General features: G+C 39.9%; 1 protein-coding gene across 1 annotated transcript in view; it reads right to left on the reverse strand.

Moving 5' to 3' along the window:
* Window positions 1-16,188, reverse strand: part of LOC122563212 (peptidase inhibitor 16-like) — a 66,185-nt gene extending 49,997 nt beyond the window's left edge. Inside the window, exons 1-4 of the mRNA XM_087973392.1 lie at window positions 16,030-16,188; window positions 6,828-7,046; window positions 1,840-1,949; window positions 1,086-1,174 (exon numbers count right to left, since the gene is read on the reverse strand). Coding sequence (XP_087829518.1) covers window positions 1,086-1,174; window positions 1,840-1,949; window positions 6,828-7,046; window positions 16,030-16,188 — 577 coding nt within the window. The remainder of the gene's footprint in view (window positions 1-1,085; window positions 1,175-1,839; window positions 1,950-6,827; window positions 7,047-16,029) is intronic.
* Window positions 16,189-18,192: the final 2,004 nt, after the last annotated feature.

The following is an 18,192-nucleotide window of genomic DNA, read 5'->3' on the forward strand; positions in this document are numbered from 1 at the left end:
GTGGATGAGTCCAATGACCTGCATATCCTCGGTGGAGTGGGAGGGGGAGTTGAAATGCTGTGCCACAGGTTGGTTGGGTTGGTTCGTCCGGGTGGCCCAGAGGTGCTCCCTGAATCGCTCCGCAAGTAGGCGGCCTGTCTCCCCAATATAGAGGAGGCCACACCGGCTGCAGCGGATGCAGTAGATGATGTGGGTGGAGGTGCAGGTGAATCTGTGGCGGATATGGAAGTTTCCCTTGGGGCCTTGGAGAGAAGTGAGGGGGGAGGTGTGGGCGCAAGTACTGTACCAGGCTAACTTATATTTTATATTTTTAAAGTTTAGCCAAAAGACAGATCTCAATAAAACATATAATCAAAAAAAGAAGCTATTCTACTCACAATTGCAGATTTATTAAAAAAGCAGAAAGGTTACAAATTAAAAGGAGGACAGTTAAGAATCAATCACCTTGCTTTAGATTTGGAGTCATGTGTAGGCCATACTGAGTAAGAATTGCAGATTTCCATCCTAATAGGCATTAGTAAAGCAGATGACTTTTTACAGCAATTAAAGATGGTTATCATTGTCACCGTTACTGAGATTGTATTCTGGATTGTTTAGTTGCATTTATATATCACCAGCTGCCAACCTGAGTTAAAAAAGAATTAGCCTGGAACTCTAGACAGTAAAATTATCACGATACCACTGCCTCCCATCACTAAAAATTAATAGTTATTACTAAAGTTTCAATAGGGTCAAATCAACCAGCAAAGTGAATTTTGCCCAGTAGTCATATGAATCTCAAATTTATAAACTTGATAAGAAAGTACAATAGGGACAAAAATTGCTTTGACTTCCTCCACTTCATAAGTGAGGTGCAAATCCCAATTCACCTATGACCACAGTTCATGATCCTGCTGGCTTTTCAGGATCCAGCACTATAACAGTCTAATGATCAAATTTCTCATGGATGAATCCCCTAGTCATTAAACCAGTCAAAGTTAACAACCTTACTCATAATTTGTGAATTCATAGAAAGCTAGGCTCAGAAACAAAGTAAGCAGCAGTAATCAAACAATACTTTTACTATTATGTAAAGGAATACTTACCACAAAGATTATTAACACACTGCAATCCATCTGGACACTCACTGCAGGGTATTCCTCTTTTAAATGGTCTCGAACCAACTATGTTACCGCTGGAAATGGAAACATCATGCAAAACTTTGAGTGCATTGGCAAAATTTCCATCAAACATTTTAAAGAAAGAAATCCTGCCCTTAATTGTCATTTGAGTCTTTTACAGCCTTTGTAATCAGTAGCATAATGCACCAGAATCTATTATATTTACATCATGAATCTAGAAAAGAAAATAATTTGTAGTTACTGTGTTGGTGCAACATGTAATAAACCATGCAGCGGCTTATTGCCTGATGTTACAGAATTTAACAAATCCAACAGAAATATAATGCAAAAGTAGCACTTATGAAATACTATTAATATTTCAATCTGGAAAGGCAAGAGTCAGCAGCATCATAGACACACCGTACTAAAACATACCCTTGAATCTAACTTGTCCATGCTGACCAGCTATACTAAACCAATCTAGTCCCTTTCGTGAACATTTGGCCAATAACCCTCCAAACCATTTCTATTTATGTATCCATCCAGATGCCATTGAAATGTTGTATATGTACCAGCCTCCACCACTTCCCCGACAGCTAATTTTGTATACGCACCACTGTCTGTGTGAAAAAGTTGCCTCTCAGGTCCCTTTACATCTTTCGTCTCTCACTTCAAACTATGCCCTCTCGTTTTCGACTCACCTCCCCTGTTTTGACTGTTCAATTCTACTTATACTTACGGAGGTGCATAGTTGCAAACCAGAATAGACAGGTTTTTATTTTCCAGACCTTGTAGATGATCACAAAAATACGAAGCACAACCCACTTTGTTAGTAGTTGCCCAGACAACCTGTAAGATGAATAATCCTAAATGTGAATTTCAAAATTTTTTTGGCAACAATTGCAAAAGTTAACTGTGAAAGTAAGCTGTAAATATGCCATAAAACATAAGAACATAAGAACTAGGAGCAGGAGTAGGCCATCAGGTCCTTCCAGTCTGCTTTGCCGTCCAATAAGATCATGGCTGAGCTTTTCATGGCCTCAGCTCCACTTACCTGCCCTTCCACGTAACCCTTAATTTCTTCATTGTTAAAAAGAATATCTATCTTAGCTTTAAAAACATTTACTGAAGTAGTGTCAATTACTTCATTGCACTGAGAATTCCATAAATTCACAACCCTCTGAGTGAAGAATTTCCTTCTCAATTCAGTCCTAAATCTGCTCCCCCTAATTTTAAGGCTATGCCCTTTTGTCCTAGTTTCACCTGCCATTGGAAACATCGTCTCTACATCTATCTTATTTATTCACCTCATAATTGTATGTTTCTATAGGATCTCCTGTCATTCTTCTAAATTCCAATGAATATAATCCCAGTCTACTCAATCTTACCTCATAAACCAACTGCCTCAACTCCAGAATCAATCCAGTGAACCTCCTCTGCACCCCCTCTAGTGTCAGTACATCCTTTCTCAAGTAAGGAGACCAAAATTGCACACAGTACTCCAAATGTGGTCTCACCAGCACCCTATACAGCTGCAACATAACTTCCCTGCTTATAAACTCAATCCCGTTAGCAATGAAGGATAAAATTCCATTTGCCTTCCTAATTGCCTATTGCACCTACAGACCAACCTTCTGTGACTCATGCACAAGGACATCCAGGTTCCTCTGGACAGCAGCATGCTACAACCTTTAACCATTCAAGTAAAAGTCATTTTTACTATTACTCTGACCAAAATGGATGATTTCAAATTTATTAACATTGTATTCTATCTGCCAGACCTTTGCCCATTCACTCAAAGTATGTACGTTCCTCTGCAAAATGTCACAGTCCTTTGCACACTTTGTTCTGCCACTCATCTTATTGTCATCTGCAAACTTTGACATGGAGAGGTGAGTGTGAGGGTGAGTGTGACACACGGGGAGGTGAGCGTGAGGGTGAATGTGACTCATGGGGAGGTGGGTGTGAGGGTTAGTGTGACTCACAGGGAGGTGAGTGTGAGGGTGGGTGGACCAGGCAACTGATAAAGAAACATGACTAAAGATGTGAATTTCAAATTGTAAGAAACAAACAAAAAACAGCTTCTAGACAAAAAGCAAAATTGGTGGAAAAGCTCAGCAGGTCTGGCAGCTTCTGTGGAGAGAAATCAGAGTTAACGTTTCAGGTCGCGTGACCCTTTCTCAGAGGCCTCCCTTACTCGACCCAAAACATTAACTCTGATTTCTCTCCACAAATGCTGCCGAACCTATTGAGCTTTTGCAGCAATTTCTATTTTTGTCTAGAAGCCTATTTTTGTTTGTTTCTTACTATTGGTCTCTGACATTTTTCAACTTTCAGTGCCATTAATTTCTCAAATGCTACTTTTTAACTAGTACAGATTTCTTTCAGTTCCTCATTCTCATAATTCATTTCATCTGTTATTAATGGGATTCAAAAAAGTTGCAAATGTAAGTCTAGTATTTAAGAAGAGATTGGGGGATAGAATTGGGTACTGTAGATTTGTTAGTGTGATGTCAGTAGTAGGAAAATACTAACACTGATTATAAAATTAAGTGTCCAATTGGGAAAAGTCAACATTAATTATGAAGGGAGATTTTGTTTAATAAATCTGTTAGAGTCTTTTGAGAATGTCCTTAGCAGAGTAGATGAAGGGGAACCTGTTGATGTGGTGCATTGAGATTTTCAGATGGCTTTTGACAAGTTCTCACACAGGGGCTAATACACTGGCATGGATGGATTAATGGAAATAAACAGACAGAAAAAATGTGTTATTCTCAGGTTAACAGTTTGTGACCAGTGCTTGGAGTGCAAAGTCTATATCAGTGAGTTAGATGTGGGGACCAAATATAAAATTCCAAATCTATGGATGATAAAAAATTAGTTGGGAATGTATGTTCTGAGAATGATGCAAAGAGATATCAAGGGGGATGAACAGGCTGAGTGAATGGGCAAGAAAACGACAGAATGTGCCAAAGTCTGAGGTTATCCACTTCAGTAGGAGGAATGTAGGTGCAGATTTCTTCTTAAACGATGTGAGGCTAGAAAGTGTAGATGTCCAAAAGGATCTGGTTGTCCTTGTCCATAAATCACAGAGAGTTAAAATGTAGATGCAGCAAGCAGTTAGGAAAGTAAATAAAATGCTGGCCTTTGTTGTTAAAGAATTTGAGTGCAGAGCAAAATATGTCTTCCTTCAATTGTACAGAACTTTGGTGGAACCACATGTTGAGTGCTGTGTACAATTTGGTACCTTTATCTAAGGCAGGATATGATTTCCGAATGGTCCATGCACTGGAAATTCACTGGACTAATTTCTGGGTTGTCAGAACTTTTCTTTTGAGAGGAATTGAGAAGAGTTTAACAGGGTAAGGGTTAATCTAATTGAAACTTACAAACTCCTTAAAGAGCTAGAAAGGGTAGATGCACAAAAAATATTTCCCCAAGTTGTAAGGAGGTCTAAAACATAGAACACAGTCTCTGTTAAGATGGAAATGAAAATGAACTTCTTCACTTTGAAATATTTGGAAATTCTCTCTCCTAGTGGTCTGTGGAGGCTCAGCCATTGAGCATGTCCAAAACAGAGATTGCTAGATTCCTTTTTGCAATTACATCAACGGATATGAAGATTACCACAGGTGGATGATCAGTTGTGATCTAGAATAGCTAAGAAGCTTAAGGGGCAGAGTGGCCTACTCTTGCTCCTATGTTCCCATCCAAAAAGCAGCAATCAATGTGATTCCTTGAATTTGTATTTTACAGTTCTGTTTATAAATTTACAAGACATTATTGACATTGTTGATTTGGTTTCCAATGACTATTTTCTGTTAACTCAATCCATTTTTAGCAATTAACAAATTGTACGTTTCAAAAGACAGTATATTCAAGGTCTAATTCAACTTCACTATTCATTATTTGATCACTATTCATTCACTATTACGCTATAATTTTTCCTTCCTTTGTGCAGAACTTCATATTAGCTCATTCTAAATAAAAGCTGCCACTTTTCTGTCCATTTGCACTTTTGGTCCAATTCAGTTTATAACATCTAAGCTGCTTCCTCTGAATCCATTGCCCCTTCTAGGATGGTATAAACTGCAAACGGGAACAATTTGTACTGAATTCCTGAATCTAAATAAGTAATACAAATCAGAAAGTCCAAGACTTATTTTGCAGATTGAGGAAGCGATATTCAATTATTTTGATTGGTCAACTCAATATAATAGCTCAAAAGCCTCAAGCATAATTAATTAATTAAACATGAGAGACACAAATAAACCTCAGGGTAAGACAACTGCTTGTTGGTACGTTTTACTGGATATTTTTTCAAGTTTATCCTATTCTTTCCCCACACACCTTTTATGTGCCAGAGACTATAAATAAGGATGTGATTATGAACTGATGGGTCATTAGAAGAATAAATAAATTGTAGCTATATTATGCATTAGAAGATTGCCGTAATAATCACAATGTACAAACCAAGTGCTGGAAAGGGGGATTAGGATGGGTGGCCACTTTACTCAACCCAGACAGACAGGATAGGCTGAATGACGTTATTCTGTGCTTTTATTCTACTCTATAGTTCTACTAAGGAAGCAATTTGTGGTGCATACGTTTAAAGTGAAAGTGACAAAAGTAATTATTTCAAAATTATTATGAGACATGAATAAATCTCTGAAAGAAATAATTGAAATAATGGTTTTGATTGACTTCAGAAATGAGTAAAATTACATTATTTTTACAAGTAAGATGAGAGAAAGTTTGCATGCCCAATAAAATTAATTATAGTGGATAGTTGAGATTTAATGGATTAATGATTAAGTGGTTGAAAAGATAAATTGAATGGTTGGTTGAAAAACATTTTAATCGTAAGATCAATGATAAAATAGCTCACAAAAAATTTAGTTAATCAGTTAATTAGGAAAAATATCCCTTATGATTTTATAAACCTCGATAAAATCAGTCCTCAGCCTCTGATGCTCCAGGGAAAACAGACCCAGTCTATTCAGCCTCTCCCTACTGCTAAAACCCCCCCAACCTTGACAACATCCTTGTAAATCTTTTCTAAACCCTTGCAAGTTTCATAACATCCTTCCTATAGGAGGGATACCCAAACTGTCCAAAACTGCAGTACGCTTTAAAGAGTGTCTGATACCTGTCTGAATGGGTACAGCAACCATGTATGGTTGAAGAATTATTAATGATCAATACTGAGTATGAACCATAAGTGTTACTTGAAATAACAAAATCTGTGTCAAAAGTAAGTGAATTTAAAAAGGCAGAGGAAAGATTGCATGGAAAGAATAAAAGAAATGGAAAGAATAGTAAAGTTGAATGATTTTCTTTTTTTAAAAAATTAAAGTCTGAAGTTCATTTTCACTACCAGACAGATTGTTTGTTAGTAACTAAAAGTTAAACGATATTTACACTAGGATAACAGCTTTCTGATTTACACATTTAACTGCAAATACGTAGTTGCAAATGTTGCTGTCGAATTTATACATATGTATATGCCATCAGCTTCATAGGTAGTTCTAACATAAAATCCAGCCATTACACTTTTTAATCTTGATAGAAGCTTTGGAATTTTCTATTTGCTATACAGACCACAAATAAAATTGATTTCCACTGTCAGGAAGCTCCTTAAATATGATTTTAAAAATCTTAGATGTGTTCATTAATCAAACAAAGTCATAAATCTGCCCACTCTGAGGAGCAAGCTAAAATTCATACCTGTGTATAATGTCCACACATTTTCCCTGGAGTACAGCTCATATTCTCATATGTGTAATCAAAAATCTCTAAGTACCAGTCCTCGACTCCCGTTGCTGGGTCTAATGGGCCATTCGTTGCAAACAAATTTTCTCCAACATTCCCTCTGTTGATATTGTGTTTCCAGAGACATTTACTTGCATATTTCTTCGCAACTTTTTCTAAATGTCCATCCCATTTCTGAAAGCAAATATAGATAGTATACACAAAAATAGAAGTTCAGTCAAGTCTGAACTAAATCTATTTTAATTAACATATCATCAACGTCATGATTATGACAAAATATGGACTACCATAAGACCATAATACGTGGGAGTAGAAGTAGGCCATTCAACCTATCGAGTCTGCTGCACTATTCAATGAGAGTGTGGTTAATCTATCAGTTTTGGACTTACATAATCTATATTAATACCTGGAACTTCCATGAGATAAAATCATTTTAAAAATTGCTAATTTTAAAATGGCCATAAATGACCACCTGATCACAGCTTGAACAAAGCTGCACAAAACAACAGGGAAATGAATGCAACTGTCTTAACTGAAGTTAATAATTGATCAAAAGAGACTGAAAACAGCCAGGGAAATAAAAGGAAACGTGTACATCACATTTTAAATTTATACTTAAATGATAACCTTCGCATTTTAAGAATACAAGAGAAGCCTGCAATTATCCAGACTGGAAAAATGAACCCAGGCATGGAATACATGAATGAGATACATTTCAAGCAACTGTTTTGGCAGAGCAATGGAGATGAATTTCTAAGAGTAGAAAAAACACTCTCTCTCTCCTTTCTTGCTAAGGGAGGACTAATTAACTACTGACAACACAAATTGGAGAAACACCCAAACACCAAGAACTCAAACAATATTTGTCAAATCGACAACTGCTGCCCATCTTGGACACTGCCAACCAATTATGGTCTCAGGTTAAAGCCTAACATCTCAAGGACACCCAAAGGACTCTAAACTGCATATTGTTTATCTCTCTTTCTTATTCACTTTCAGCTTTGCACTTACGTCCTGTGATTTCCTGTCTCTATTATTCTTCTCGGCATTAGCAAGTACTAAAATTATTTTTCCTTTCATTCAAAATATCATTGTAATTAACTCGTTAATGTTTCTCATGAACTAATTAACTACAATTTAACTAGAGTGAGGTTTAACTGTGTTTTAAAAAGTTTTTTTCATTTCATTCATTTGCGGGATGAAAATGTTGCTGGCTAGGCCACCATTCCTAATTGCTGACAGAGCAGTTAAGAGTCAACCACGTTGCTGTGGGTCTGCAGTCATGTGGAGGCCAGACCAGTAAGGACGTCAGTTACGTTCCCGAAAGGACTTTAGTGAACCAAATGGGTTTTTCCAATAATGGTTTTTCCATTATTAGATGCTTAATTCCAGGCTCTTACAGAATTCAGACTCCACCATCTGCCATGGCAGGATTCAAACCGACAACATTACCTGGGTCTCTGAATTAATAGGCCAACAATACTACCACTAGGCCACTGCTGCCTAACATACATTGATATTGTGACCAACCGAGATCGTTGAAAAGAGGGCAGTCTTTTTACCCCTCCTCACCTGGTCAATACATTGTTAGCTCAGTCATAGTTCAAGGAAAGGATATGAAATTTTGTCCAAAACCTTTTTGGAGATTAATTAATACCATGTTTATTGATGTTGTGACAAGGTCACTTACAGTATTCAAAATTTACGATAAATTTGTGGCATTCATTTCTTTTTTCCCAACTCTTATTTGAGCATCTATTGGATTTAGAGATCCTTAACAAAATAACGAAGAAGAGGTTTTGCTCGAATCAACTAGTTCATAGCAATTATTTAGCAATATGACTTACATCAATTTAACATGAACCCATTAAACACCATGGATGAAGTTTTTCATTCAGGTGTTGTTCAAATCCAGAATTATGAGTCTGTAGTCTTTTTTTTAATCTTGTTTTTCTCTCTTTTTCTGAGAAATAACTTGGTTCATTTACATCAAACATTTATATTTATTTTAAGGGTAAAAAAAAATTCTTATACTTATGGGATGGCAGGTCAGAAAGGACAAGTGGAGTGTACATGTTGCAGTACATATAAAGGCATGGATACCATGTGTCCCAGACAAACACATCTACTGGAAGTGGTTCTGGCTGCACAGGGCTTCAGCTCTGGGCTTCAGATTTTTAGTCGTGGCTGGAATCACATATCCACAAGGCAAAGGACTAAATGAATAATACACATCATGAGCTGGTCACATCACAGATTAGAAGCATACAGGCAGAGAAGGAATTGATGACTACCTGAAAGTCAAAGAAAACCAGGCAGGTAGAGTAGGAGTCCTCATGTCTTTCTTGCTTGCTAATCAATATTCCATTTTAGAAACTGTTAAGGTAAGTAGAACTTTAGAGGAGTGCAGCCAAAGTCAAGCCCATAGCATCATGGGTAACTCAGCTGGACAGGGAAGGCAGAAGGAGAATGGAAGAGAAATATTTATAGGGGATTCTATAGTTGGGGGATCAGACAGGTGTTTCTGTGGCATTAACCGGGACTCCAAGGTGATGTGTTAGCTCCTTGGCGCCAGGGTCAATGACAGCGGGGACTAGTTGCAGGACATCCTTCTGAGGGAGGACAATCAGCCAGACATTGTGGTCCAAACTGGTGAAAACAAAATAGGTAGGAAGAAGGAAGAGGCCTAGAAAGCAGATTTTAGGGAGTTGGGAAGGAAATCAAAAAGCAGGACCTCAAGTTCAATAATCTCAGGATTATTCCTAGTGCCATGTGCTAGTGACCGTAAGAACAGAAGGATTAATTTATTGACTACATGGCTGTAAAACACATGTGGGAGAAGCTCATTTGATTTCTGAGGAGTTGGGACTGGTTCTGGGGCAGAAGTGACCTGTACAAACTGAATGGGTTACATTTTCATGGAACTGACACTGGGACTAATATCTTCACATGGAGATTTATTACTGCTCTTTGGGTAGTTTTTAAACCTGCATGTTGGGACATGAAAACCTGAAGGGTAACTCAAATTGGAAGGAAACAAAGTTGGTAACAGAAAATCGCAAAGATTCTAGAGAGACAGGAGAAACAAGGTATAATCTAATTGCAATTACAGAAACATGGCTGCACAGTGACCAGGATAAATGTTCAAAGATATTTGACGTTTTGGAAAGACAGACAAGAGGAAATGGTGGAATCGCATAAATAATAAGGGATGGGAGTAGTACATTAGTCAGGAAGGATCTCAGATCAGAAGAACAATGTTTGGTGTTTGTGTGGAGGTAACAAACTGCAAGGGGCAGCAATCATTGGGATTGAAGTTGTTTATAAGCCACTAAATAGTAGTGAAAAAGTGGAGCATGTTATGAATCAGGAACGAGAGAAGCATGTAGCATGAAAAACACAGTTATCATGGGTGACTTCAAGCAGCATATAGATTGGATAAACCATTTGGTCATTAAAGCAGTGGAAGACAAGTTTCTGGAGTGTGTAAGAAATGGTTTTCTACAGCAATATGTTGAGGAGCCAACTGCAGAACATGCTATTTTAGATCTAGAATTATGGAATAATAAAGAGATTAGTAAAGAAGTTATTGTAAAAGTGACCTTTAGTGATGCATGTTTACATTATGTTAGAATTTTATGTAATATTTAAAAGTTCGATCTAAAGCAAGGGTGCTAAATTTGAATAAGGGATGTTATGAAGGCATGGGAAACAAATTGACCGAAGTGGATTGAAAAAAGTATGATAATGGTTTGACTGTATACAAGTAATCTTTAAATGCAAGAAAGGTCAGTCATACATGGCTAATAAAATAAGTTAGGATTGTATGAGTCTAAAATAAAAGCTCTATAAAGTTGCTAGAAATAACAGTAAATCTGGTTTTTAGAATACCTTCAAAACCACAGAAATCATTCTTTGTACTATGAATGACTTCAACCCAGTGGAGAGTTCTCTCGTAACTTACTCCAACTTTAGTTTCACTCAGGCTCCTTGATGCTACACAATGCCAACGGTTGCCTTGATGTCAAGGGCAGTCACTCTGGAATTCAACTCTAGGACCAAGACTATAGAGAAGTCAGGAGGCAAGTGGACTTGCTGGAGTAGTAACTGAGCATCAGTGAGCTGGTTACTCCTTTGCAAGTTCTGCTTTATTGTACATTCAATGAGCCTGTCCATCATTTTGCTGATAATTGACTCTTCACTGAACAAATTATTCTCTCCAGCTTGATAGTAATGGTGAGGCTTTGTGGGCTATGAGGTTACAGATTTTGGGTGAATATAACTCTGCTATGAATGATGACCTTCAACACCTCATGGATGTCTACTTTTGACCTGTTAGGTATATTTAAGATGTTGGAAATGCCACACAACATGACAGGAACTATTCTCAATGTGAAGACGAAACTTCATCTCCACAAGGAGGGCTGCTGCACAGTGCTCTCTGCTTTGGAGAAATATCTGATTCAGTTAGATTAGTGAAAGGTCAAATCGATTTTTCATTCTTGTTAATTCTCTCATTTATTCCCGCAGACTCAGTTTAGTTTGGTCAGTATTGATGTTACCAAGCCACTTTTGGTGATGGATATTAAAGTTCCCCACCAGAGAACATTCTGTGTCCTTGTCACCTTCAGTGCACTCTCCAAGAGTTAATCAACATGGAGGAGTACTCAGCCAAGGGGAGGGTGCTATCAGCAAGAGGTTTCCTTGGCCATGTTTGACTGAATGCATGAAAATTCATGGTTCTGGAGTCAATGTTCAGGACTCCCACAGCAACTCTTTCCTGATTGTATAATACTGCATTGCTCCCTCCACTGGATCTATCCTGCCAGTGGGAAAGGACATAATAAGAAAGGGTAATGATGACATCTGTGAAATTGTTCATAAGGTATGATTCCACATGACTATGATGTTTGACTAGTCTGTGGAACACTGTCACACAAGGCTGCAGATTTTGGTAAGGAGAACTTTGCAGAGGTCCTTTCTGGTGCCTAGGTCAATGTCAGCTAGTCCATCAGATTTCATTCCTTTCTTTAGGCATTCTTAGTGTTGATACAAGTGAGTGCTTTTCCAGGCTATTTCAAATGGCAATTAAGAATCAGCCGCATTCCTGCAGACCTGGAATCACATGTCGATGAGACCAGGTAGAAATGGCAGATTTTTTTTCCGCAAGTATATCATTAATATGGATGTAAGTTAGCTCGCTGAGCTGGAAGGTTTGTTTTCAGACGTTTTGTCACCATGACTAGGTAACATCATCAGTGAGAGTCTCCAGGGAAGCGTTGGTGATATGTCCCGCCTCTCTATTTATAGGTCTTGATTTCTTAAGGTGGGTGATGTCCTTTCCGGTTCATTTTTGAAGGGAAGGTAGATGGGGTCTAAATTGATGTGTTTATTAATGGAGTTCCAATTAGAATGCTATGCCTCTCAGATTTCTTGTGCGTTTCTTTGTTTCACTTACCCTAGGATAAGTGCGTTGTCCCAGTCAAAGTGGTGTCCTTCTTTGTCTGTATGTATAGAAACTAGTGATAATGGGTCATGTCTTTTGGTGGTTAGTTGAAGTTCATGCATTCTGGCGGTAAGTTTCCTGTCTGTTTGTCTGATATAGTACTTTTTACAGTTCTTGCATGATATTTTGTAAATGACATTAGCTTTGCTGGTTGTATCTAATGGATCTTTTAGGTTCATTAGTCGCTGTTTAAGTGTGTTAGTAGGTTTGTGGGCTACCATGATGCCAAGGGGTCTGAGTGGTCTTGAAGTCATTTCTGATATGTCTTTGATGTAAGGTAACGTGGCTATAGTTTTTCATTGCATTGTGTCTGCTTGTTTGGGTTTGTTTCTGAGGAATAAGCAGATTGTGTTTATTGGGTACCTGTTTGTAGTTCTTGTGTGCTGCAGTGCGATGAAGCTCGTTGAAATAATGTCTTGATGCAGGTCCGTTTGTGGATGTTTAATGACTGCTTCTGAAGTTAAGTATTTGGTCTGTGTTTGTTGTTTTCAGAAATGATATCACCCACCTGAAGAAACCAAGACCTTTAAATAGAGAGGCGGAACGTACCACCAGCGTTTCACTGGAGACTCTCACTGATGATGTTACCTAGTATGGTGACAAAACGTCTGAAAACAAACCTTGCAGCTCAGTGAGCTAACGTACATACTTATCAACCTGAGCTACAAATCTTCTCAAAAATTGCTAAATCATTGAACAATATGAGAGTTTTTAAATAGTCAACAATGCTTACATGGTCACCATTAGCTTTTCTATTCAAGATTTTATTGAATACAAGTTTCACCATCTGCCATGATGGAAGTCAAATCCATATCCCAAGAACACTAGCCTGTGGCTCTAGATTACTCGTTCAGTGACATTATCATTGTGCCACAAGCTCCCCCAAGGAGTTTGCAAAAGTTTTGAGAGGCGCACAATGGAATCTTTTTTATTCTGACATCTTTGCATGACTCAAAGTTAGTTTCTGCAAATAGAAAGATGTGTGTCCTATACTAGTTAAGGAGCTTGATTCACTGTTGTTTTGTCTGGCCACGGGACACGGACCTTATGTACCATGGAAAACCCAACTTACTAAATCTCCAACTTGGCAGCATAGTGGCTGAGTGGTTAGCATTGCCCGTTCACAGTGCCAGGGACCAGGATTCGATTCCTCCCATGGGTAACTTGTGTGAAGTTTGCACATTCTTCCATATCTCTGTTGGTTTCCGATGGGTGCTCTGGTTTCCCTCCCACAGTCCAAAGATGCAGGTTACGTGGATTGACCTTGCTAAATTGCCCATCATGTCCAGGAGTGTATAGGCTAGATGGATTAGCCGTGGGAAATGCAGAGTTGCAGAGATTGGGGGTGTGGGGCAGGGGAGAGGTCTGGGTGGGATGCTTTTTGGAGGGTCAGTGTGGACTGAATGGCCTGCTTCCACACTGTAGGAATTCTATGATTCTAAATAGCTTTGAAATATGTGTAATCAGGAGAATGGAAAGATCTGCAGAGCAGAAAACAAATAACAAATGATTAAGCATGGTGGAGTCATACAGCTGTACAGCATGGAATCAGACCTTTTCGTCCAACTCATCCACGCTGACCAGGTATCCTAGATAAATCTGCCAGCATTTGGCCCATATTCCTGTAAATCCTTCCTATTCATATACCCATCCAGATGCCTTTTCAATGTTATGATGGAACCAGCCTCCTCTTCCTCTTGCAGCCTTCCTCTTGCAGTTTATTCCATACACGCATTACCTCCTGGAGAGCGAAGTTTGTCGAATACAATTAGGAGAAACTAGGTAGCAGACATTTTAAGAGGGAGCAGACTTAGAAGAAGTGTTAAGGAGGGTAGAATCGAGGAAAAAGAGAAATAATCAATGTTGGATGGCTTCAAAATTGAACGAAGAGAAGTGATTGCTGGGCCTCTTGCTGAGATATTTGTATCACAGGTGAGGTGCCGGAAGACTGGGTAAGAAGGTTGGTAAGGACAAGCCAGGGAACTATAGACCAGTGAGCCTAACGTCGGTAGTGGGCAAGTTGTTGGAGGGAATCCTGAGAGACAGGATGTACATGTATTTGGAAAAGCAAGGACTGATTAGGGATAGTCAACATGGCTTTGTGTGTGGGAAATCATGTCTCATAAACTTGAGTGAGTTTTTTGAATAAGTAACAAAGAGGATTGATGAGGGCAGAGAGGGAGATGTGATCTATATGGACTTCAGTAAGGCATTCGCCATGGGAGACTGGTTCCCCATGGGAGACTGGTTAGCAAGGTTAGATCTCATGAAATACAGGGAGAGCTAGCCATTTAGATACAGAACAGGCTTAAAGGTAGAGAGTTGTTTTTCAGACTGGAGGCCTGTGACCAGTGGAGTACCTCAAAGATCGGTGCTTGGTCCTCTACTTTTTGTCATTTATATAAATGATTTGAATGCGAGCATAAGAGGTATAGTTAGTAAGTTTGCAGATGACACCAAAATTGGAGGTGTAGTGGACAGCGAAGAGGGTTGTCTCATATTACAACAGGATCTTGACCAGATGGGCCAATGGGCTGAAAAGTGGCAGATGGAGTTTAATTCAAATAAATGCGAGGTGCTGTATTTTGAGAAAGCAAAGATCCTAGGGAGTGTTGCTGAACAAAGAGACCTTGGAGTGCAGGTTCATAGCTCCTTGAAAGTGGAGTCGCAGGTAGATAGGATAATGAAGAAGGCGTTTGATATGCTTTCCTTTATTGTTCAGAGTATTGAGTACAGGAGTTGGGAGGTCATGTTGCAGCTGTACAGGACATTGTTGGAATATTGCGTGCAATTCTGGTCTCCTTCCTATCGGAAAGATGTTGTGAAACTTGAAAGGGTTCAGATAAGATTTGCAAAGATGTTGCCAGGGTTGGAGGATTTGTGCTATAGGGAGAGGCTGAACAGGCTGGGGCTGTTTCCCTGGAGCATCAGAGGCTGAGGGGTGACCTTATAGAGATTTACAAAATTATGAGGGGCATGGATAGGATAAATAGACAAAATCTTTTCCCTGGGGTTGGGGAGTCCAGAACTAGAGGGCATAGGTTTAGGGTGAGAGGGTAAAGATATAAAAGAGACCTAAGGGGAAACTTTTTCACACAGTGGGTGGTACATGTAGGGAATGAGCTGCCAGAGGAACTGGTGGAGGCTGGTACAATTGCAACATTTAAGAGGCATTTGGATGGGTATATAATAGGAAGGGTTTGGAGGGATATGGGCCGGGTGCTGGCAGGTGGGACTGGATTGGGTTGGGATATCTGATCCACATGGACAGGTTGGACTGAAGGGTCTGTTTCTATGCTGTACATCTCTATGACTCTAAGTTGTTGAGAAATGAGAAACTGCTCAAAGATAGATATGAACAACTACCAGCACACATAATGATGCTGGCAATGGAGGAAAAGTTAATTGTTAAGTGATTCAAAAACTGGCTGGTCTCGATCTGCCAGGAGAACTGTTGTATGTCGGAACGAGTCCTATGCAAACTGGTGGAAACACTGCCTTCCCCATGACCCAGGATTGGTGAGGTACAATCAACTTTCTAACTGAGACATTTTTTTTTCTCGATCAGTGATGAGGAAATCATTTTTTTTGCTCTCTCAGCTTTTCTTCATCTCTCTTCGGAGTCACAATGAAGGAATCCATCTCACTTACCATTGTCAGCATGTTGGATGCATCGGATGCTGAAGAGCGGAACTTGTTGTGTGCATCCACTAACTCTTGCTTCTCTGCCTTGGTCAGGGTGTGGCTGAGCTTGGGGAACGCCAGAGAAATGAGCAGCAGAGCGAGCAAGCGGAGTGTTCCTGCTGCCATCCTTCCTCGCAGATCCTGTGACAAGCCTGGCCCTGACTTCATGGACAGGGCCTCCCTGCTCAGAGAGGCAGAGGAAACGAAGCGCAATGTTCATGATTGTGACCGCGGGAACAACTTTATGACGCCTTCAGGCGCCGTCTGATATCAACATTCAGGAGAAGTCAGCGCTGGAGGATTGAGATGCAAGATGCACAACTGTAACGGATCATGATCTTTATTTCGCTTAAGTGGGCTATACGTGAGCCTAAATCAAAACGGATTTCTGGAATAAACCAAAGAACCGCTGACGAACTGAAACAAAAACAGAAATTGCTGGAGAAACTCAGCAGGTCTGGCAGCATCGTTGGGCAGAAAGCAGAGTTAATGTTCCCGAGTTCAGTGACTCTGTCAGAACTGTTAGCAGCTAGGAAAAAGGTGAAGTTGAACTCGAATTTAGGTTGGGACGGTGAGAGGTTAGGTGACCAGGACAGAAGAAACACTGAAAAGGTGGTAATGAGAGCTAAGAGTGAGAAATTGGGTTCCCTGTGCTGAATATCACTCATATACTGGGTAGAGGAGTACAAGGCAGAAACCAACCCATGTCATAACAGCATGGGTGTGGGGTGGTTAAATAAAAGGTTGTGCAGGACACCTTCCTTCTGGGACACTGGGGCATTGTTCCTCGACTTCCAATACTTTCACAGCACCATCCCAAGCAATCACAGAAGGCGTAATACCATGACCGTTTACCTCCTTCCTGCTCACTATTCAAGGTACCAGACAGACCCTCTAGGTGAAGCACTTGTACTTCATTCACTGTTCACAATGCAGTCTGCTCTACTTTGGGGGGATGAAATGCAGGCAGGCTTCCCAGAACACCTATGTCCTGTCCACAAAAGTGATCCCAAGTTTCCAGTTGCCTGCCTCTTCAACACACCACCAAGTTCCTATTGCTAACATTTCTGTCATAGGTCTCAGTGCAAGCTTGGAGAACAGCATCTCATTTTCCATCTGGGAAACCTGTAGCTTCTAGGACTCAACATTGAGTTCAATACATTAAGAGCCTGATTCCATTCTACCATGTTTTTAAACCCACACCCATTCCTGTCATGATGGGCTGCTTTCAGCAATCATAGAGTCATGGACATGTACAGCATGGAAACAGACCCTTCGGTCCAACCCGTCCATGCCAACCAGATATCCCAACCCAATCTAGTCCCACCTGCCAGCACCCGGTCCATATCCCTTCAAACCCTTCCTATTCACATATCCATCCAAATGCCTCTTAAATGTTGCAATTGTACTAACCTCCACCACTTCCTCTGGCAGCTTATTCCATACCCGTACCACTCTCTGTGTGAAAATGTTGCCCTTTAGGTCTCTTTTATATCTTTCCCCCTCACCCTAAACCTATGCTCTCTAGTTCTGTACTCCCCGACCTCAGGGAAAAGACTTTGCCTATTTATCCTATCTATGCCCCTCATAATTTTGTAAACCTCTATAAGGTCACCCCTCAGCCTCCGTCGTTCCAGGGAAAACAGCCCCAGCCTGTAGCCCAAATCCTCCAACCCTGACAACATCCTTGTAAATCTTTTCTGAACCCTTTCAAGTTTCACAACATCTTTCTGATAGGAAGGATTCTGCTAGGCCTAATATCCCATTATATGGGTTGCATTCAGCACAACTAACACAGTTTCTGACACTGAGTTATTATTACCACTTATTCAGATTTCCTTCTATCCATTATCTCTTTGCTTACCGATCACTTTCATATCTCTGTCTGGGCTTCACCTCCACCTTACAGGTCACCTCCACAACCCCACTCCCCGACTCCTCTTTGGCATCACAATGATTATGATCTTTTCCTAGCTATTAACTAGACTCAAAATATTAACTCTGCTTTCTTCCAATAGATACTGCCAGACTTGCTGAGTTTCTCCAGCAATTTTTGCTTTTGCATCAGATTTCTGGATGCAGTTTTAGATAGATTCCTGACAGTATGGAAACAGGCCCTTCAGCCCAACA

Source organism: Chiloscyllium plagiosum, unplaced genomic scaffold (genome assembly GCF_037043375.1).
Source record: "Chiloscyllium plagiosum isolate Xiang-an unplaced genomic scaffold, Cpla_swu_hap1 HiC_scaffold_26, whole genome shotgun sequence".
In the NCBI taxonomy this organism is placed as follows: Eukaryota; Metazoa; Chordata; class Chondrichthyes; order Orectolobiformes; family Hemiscylliidae; genus Chiloscyllium; species Chiloscyllium plagiosum.